Here is a 6,135-nt window from a genome sequence, read left to right on the forward strand (position 1 = left end):
TCAGTATCTCAGGGGCTGCCAAAAAGAAGAGGGAGTCAAGCTATTTTCCAAAGTGCCTGAAGGCAGGACAAGAAGCAACGGATGGAAACTGATCAAGGAGAGAAGCAACCTAGAACTAAGGAGAAACTTCCTGACAGTTAGAACAATTAACCAGTGGAACAACCTGCCTCCAGAAGTGGTGAATGCTCCAACACTGGAAGTTTTTAAGAAGAGATTGGACAGCCATTTGTCTGAAATGGTATAGGTTCTCCTGCTTGAGCAGGGGGTTGGACTAGATGACCTCGAAGGTCCCTTCCAACATCATCATCATCATCATCATCATCATCATCATCATTATTATTATTATTATTGTTATTATTATTATTATTATTATTATCATTATTATTATTATTATTATTATTATTAGCTGTACCCAGCCACGTGTTGCTGTGGCTCAGTCTGGTTAAATGAAAAAGAAAGAAGAGAAAGCACATGTTTGTAATATATCATGTTTTTACCTGTCACAGGTGTGACATCTATATAATAGTAGGTATATAAAAATGCGCGTATTCGAATGCAACGTTGTGTCAAAATTTCAAAGCAATCGGTGAAGAACTTTCGGAGATTTAAGATTTTGAACAACGAACATTTACATTTTTATTTATATAGATGATGATGATGATGATGATGATGATGATGATGATGATGATTATGGACAAATGGCTGTCCAGTCTCTTCTTAAAAACTTCCAGTGTTGGAGCATTCACCGCTTCTAGAGGCAGATTGTTCCACTGGTTAATTGTTCCAACTGTCAGGAAGTTTCTCCTTAATTCTAGGTTGCTATGTACAAGCAGGGCCTTTTCTATTGTATGTTTTTGGCACAAAAAGAGCGTTAACGAGAACAACGCTAAAAAGCACTCAAGAGCGTTACCAAAGAACAAACAATGGTTTAGCAGCGGGTGAAACCAACACTGTTCAAAGTTGTGAATGACGTTCTACCCATTAATAATCAACTCAGTTGTCCCAGAAATATTTAAAGCACTGGAAAACTTATAGAGCCCCTGGGAGATTGTCACAAAATGGCCCATAAATGGACTTTGCATCATGGGCTCATTCTTCACAGCACTCTCTGAACAGTTTACAAATGTCGGCTTATTGCCCCCCCCCCAACAATCTGGCTTATTTTACTGTGATTTCGGAAAGACGGAAGGCTGAGTCAGCCTTGAGGCGGTTGGAATTGAACTCCTGGCGTTGGGCAGAGTTAGCCGGCAATGCTGCATTCTCACTATTTTTCCATTTAAAATGCTGTTTCTGTTTAAAATGCTGTTTTTCGTTTACCCGAAGTAGAATTTCAGATTAAAGGCGCTCTGTGCTTTGTTTCGTGGTGTACTTTAATGACCTAGATCAGGGGTCTGCAACCTGGACAACTTTAAGACTTGTGGCTGAGGAATTCTGGGAGCTGAAGTCCACAAGTCTTAAAAGTTGTCCAGGTTGCAGACCCCTGACCTAGGCCTTAACTGTATTTCTTAAGGAAATGTAAAATAATGTTTTTAAATGCTTTACAACATAAGACTCGGTTTCTTTCTCCTGTCTAACTAGGCTGTGTGACTTATCTTTAGGAAAAGGAAAGGGGAGAGGCCGCGTAAGACCGGAAGATGAGGAAGAACTCGGAAACACCAGGCCGTCTGCCCCAAGCACGTTGTTTGACTTTCTCGAGTCAAAAATGGGGACCCTCACAGTAGAAGGTGGGTAGGAAGATCAACAGATGTCTGCTTTCGTCTTTCGTGAACATCGGCTTGTGCAAAATTGCATGCGGGTTGCCACTCTTGAGAAAAAACAAAGCTCATTAAATAAAATGGCTTTTTCTTTAGGGCAGATATTTACTCACACAACAGAGCAACACAGTGGCCTAGAGGTAGACATCTCGCCTCACAGTCAAGAGGTTGTGAGTTTGGTCCTACAGTAGTGGCCCAAACTGTGGAAACCTTTTTGGGAAAAGCGTACAGTAGAAATGCCACCTTTGGTTAAGTTTCCACCCATTTTTCTTCTAATTTCTTTAGCCTTGTTCACTTAATAATACTATTTGACATGGCTTTCTGGGCAACCAGTCAACTCTTTGCACCATTCCTTTAATTTTATTACGTTTTACAAGCTCACTCAATGAAAGAACACAAAAAACCCCAATCGACTTGATAGCGATCACATAACACACTGACAAATGTCCTCCTCTCAGCTTCAACACATGACATCAATCAATGATTCCTACTGTGATCTGATTGACTCATTGCCAAAACAAGATGACACCCGATTGGCTCTCTAAACGCTTGTGTTCATTGGCTACCATCAGATGAAGGAAAGCTACAAAATATCAACCAAAGCAAGTTGTGCTTCCTTTTTCTGGTTATTTGGCTATACCTTTTCATAGAATACAGTACAGATAATTGAACAAACTTTGTTGCATTACATTCTTGATTAAATTATATTTCCATTGATATACAATTTTATGGTACTGCTCCAAAAACGGGTGTTATTAGCCATCAAATCTCAAAAATACACTTTTTCCCAAAAGGTTTTCACAATTTTGGCCACTACTGTAGTTTGCAAGAAAACAACCAAGCTCAGAGAACACCAACGACCCCTCATTTCAACCCTGAGCTGCAAATATTCTCTTGGAACTGTCAGAAGCTGTCCATCAGTTGGCAATCCTACAGTCGGGATAGACAGTTTTCTACTATCACCAACGCTGGCCAAAGATTGATCTATAAAATCTCCTTGTGCCCATATGCCTGAGTAGATCAGGGGACCCTTGTTTCAGCAACTGAGAAGATTCAAAAGTCCTAGTCATAGTTTTTACTAACTATGCTCAGGGTAATATTAAACTTAAAAGTACACTGGACACTACTGTAGGTAGCGGCAGATACTTCTTTCTCGGCGCAATGAGTTATATAGTCTGCTGCGAACTCACCTAGGCATCAGGAAGGGCACCCGGCCAGTAAATGCTCCAGCTCCGTCCTCCCGACCTTGTCCCTGATGCAAGGGGTTACAGGGTCATTAAAAGAAAAAAATAATAATCACACCACAAACACCCAATCAAATAAATCAAATCTTTTTTTTTAATTATTAATAATACAAAATTAAAAACACATTGGACATAGATATGACGTCACTGGTTCCATACATCTTCCGTCACTTTACAGCAATATTAGTACCCATATAGACATGTAGTTCTTGAGCTTTGCTCACTATAATATAATATTAACACTTTTTTCCCTTATTTCTGTATATTTATCTTTTAAATATACATTTGTCTCTAATCTATATTTTATTCTAACACTATACATTTGTCTTGGCTACCCTCTTGTTATCTATCCAATCATAAAATTGTTCCCAGATTTTGTAGTACTTAGTTTCACTTTTATCCTTGAGTTCCCATGTGAGTCTATCCATTTCTGCGCAATTGAAAATTTTCAGTAATATTTCCTCTTCGGTTGGCGTATCTTTCTCTTTCCATTTTTGAGCGAAGGCTATTCGTGCCGCTGTTACTATATGCAGTAATAAATAATTTGTATCTTTCTTATATTTCCTTTCTATAATTCCCAATAAAAAATAATTCCGGTTTGGCCTCTATATCTATTAGTAAAAATTTCTTCCAGCCATTTCTTTAATAAGTTCCAAACTTTTTGTGCCTTTGGGCATTCCCACCACATGTGGTAGTAATTCCCTACTTCCAGCATATCGAGGATTTCCCATTACTCATTCGTGCTAATCTTGTGCGAGGGAGGTGCCACCTATAAAACATCTTATAGAGGTTTTCCTTATAGGAGGTTGCTAAAGTAATTTTTAGGTTTTTTCCCCATAAACTTTGTCAATTATCCAAATCAATATTGTGCCCAAAATATTCGTCAAATCTTGACGAATTTGCAGTCCACGGGAAGGAGAAGAAGGGAAGGAACAAAGAAAGGCAGAATTTTTTGCTTCCTTTGTTGCTAGGGAAAGCGATTGCCTATTTTTTTTCCAAGCATCTGATCTTTGAAGGGTTCCCTGTAAACCAGTTGGAGAGAATGCTGAGAAAGTACCTGTTTAAATCCATATGTCAAAACCAGTAAGGAAGACAGCACGGGATAAATATCAGAAAAAGGGAACACAAAGTAATTATTAACTAGAAGAGCAAAATGACCTTTCTATAAGTAGGGACTTTTCTGTCGTGTATTCCATTTATATTGTGTGTTTTCCGGACCTGTGCTTATTTATTTATTTATGACATTTATACGGCAAAGAGTATTGACGAGAACAGTGCTCAAAAGCACTCAGAATTGTTACCAAAGAACAAACAACAGATTAGCATCTGGCAAAAACAACACCGCTCAAAGTTGTGAATTACACTCTACCCACTAATAACCCAATTAAATTGTCCCAGAATTTTTTTAAAGCATTTTAAAAACCCTGGGAGGTTGACACAAAATGGCCCATAAATGGGCATTGCACCATGGGTTAATTCTTCTAGAAGGTGATAGTTTTTTAGAACAAGATCAGATATTTTTTTTAAAAAAAAAAAATTCTTTATATTATTCCTTTCTCGGTGATCCACTAGCCGAAAATTCTCAGAAGGCAAAATTTTGCTGGACAGTTGTAACAAAACGAAATTTGACATTTTAAAGCAAGCCCTGTTATTATTATTATTATTATTATTTTTTCTCTCTCTCTCTATAGCCAGAGAGTCCATTGGCCATTATGGTAAAACGTAGAAGAAAAATGGCTTGGAAAATGCTTTAGCATTTCCCTTAATTGAAAGACATGAAAGCTTTTGTCTTCGGTTAGGTAGTTTCAGCTTGACAAGCCTTTTCCTTTTAAACTGTCATTCAATCATTTTATTCATTTCATCGCCTGTGAATTTGTGACCTTGAAATAATCATGCCAAACCAATTTTTCTTCCTTTGAAGGAAGCCTTAGAACTCCACTAGGAAGGATGCATTAGCCTGGGGAATGCTTAACACAATTGAAATTTATTTAATGGATGGCGGCTTTCAAAATCCCAAGTTATTGTCAGTCAAATTATCTAACGTGATATGAGCATCAGAATGGCACCAACATAATTACAACAAATGCTTCTTTCTCTGTTCTTTTTTATTCCACTGTTGACGTCTTCTGTTAATTTCTGTTAAGTCTCCTCTTTGCATAAAAATTAAGGTAATTATTACCTTGATAATTTTGTTAATTTTAGACAAAAAAAAAAATTCTGATGGAAAGATTTGAGATGCCCAGTTAGCAAAAACAGATCTCCAAATCCACTTTCTTCCATTTCTCTTTTATATAATAAAAGCTCTTTTTTTTTTCTCCCCAAATGGAAAAAGGAATCCTTTTGGTTTTCTACGTGACTGAAGGAGAGGAGATTTATGACTCTCCCACTTAAAAAGTTTTAGGATGAAAGTAATAAGACAGTGGCAGGTTGAAATTTGATCCAGATAAATTAATAATCTAGTATTGTGTACTGTTTTTTTTTCTTAATTCGCAACCATAGGTTTTAGCAAAAAGCAGCACCCATTTTGGGTTGTTGTTAGTTTTGCGAAGTTGTGTCCGACCCATCACGACCCCATGGACAACATTCCTCCAGGTCTTCCTGTCCTCTACCTTCTTCTGGAGTCCATTTAAGCTCACTCCTACCCATTTTGGGTACCCATATCTAATTTTTATCTCAAATTTAGCTTGCTGCTTTTTAACTGAGGCACAGTGTATCATGTGTCCTTACAATCCCCCTCTTAGACTTTGACCTTCCTGTATTAAGAGGAGATATCTGCAAGATCGCCTCCTACCAAACACCTCCCTTCGACCAGTCCGCTCTCACAGAGAGGGCCTCCTTAGAGTGCCGTCGGCCAGACAATGCCGGCTGGCGACCCCCAGGGGGAGAGCCTTCTCTGTGGCAGCTCCTGCCCTCTGGAATGACCTACCCCCTGACCTATGTACAGTTGCGGACCTGCGCCTTTTTCGCCGAGCCCTGAAGGCCCATCTATTCCGTGCGGCCGGCCTGGCGTAGTTTGATTATGTTTTAGTGGGGGTTTTTGTATGGGGTGTTTTTAGAACAGGCCTGTTATTTAATTTGATTTTAGAACAGAAACTATTTATTTATTATTGTGGTTTTTAGTATCGCCTGTTCACCGC

At 38.5% G+C, this 6,135-nt stretch overlaps 1 protein-coding gene across 1 annotated transcript in view; it reads left to right on the forward strand.

The window, feature by feature from the left end:
- The window catches only part of TDRD3 (tudor domain containing 3), a 65,312-nt gene that overhangs the window by 36,699 nt on the left and 22,478 nt on the right, over nucleotides 1–6,135 (forward strand). The window contains exon 10 of the mRNA XM_015812495.1: nucleotides 1,599–1,724. Coding sequence (XP_015667981.1) covers nucleotides 1,599–1,724 — 126 coding nt within the window. The remainder of the gene's footprint in view (nucleotides 1–1,598; nucleotides 1,725–6,135) is intronic.

This window comes from Protobothrops mucrosquamatus, unplaced genomic scaffold, assembly GCF_001527695.2.
Source record: "Protobothrops mucrosquamatus isolate PMUCROS unplaced genomic scaffold, P.Mucros_1.0 scaffold89, whole genome shotgun sequence".
NCBI classification, from domain to species: domain Eukaryota; kingdom Metazoa; phylum Chordata; class Lepidosauria; order Squamata; family Viperidae; genus Protobothrops; species Protobothrops mucrosquamatus.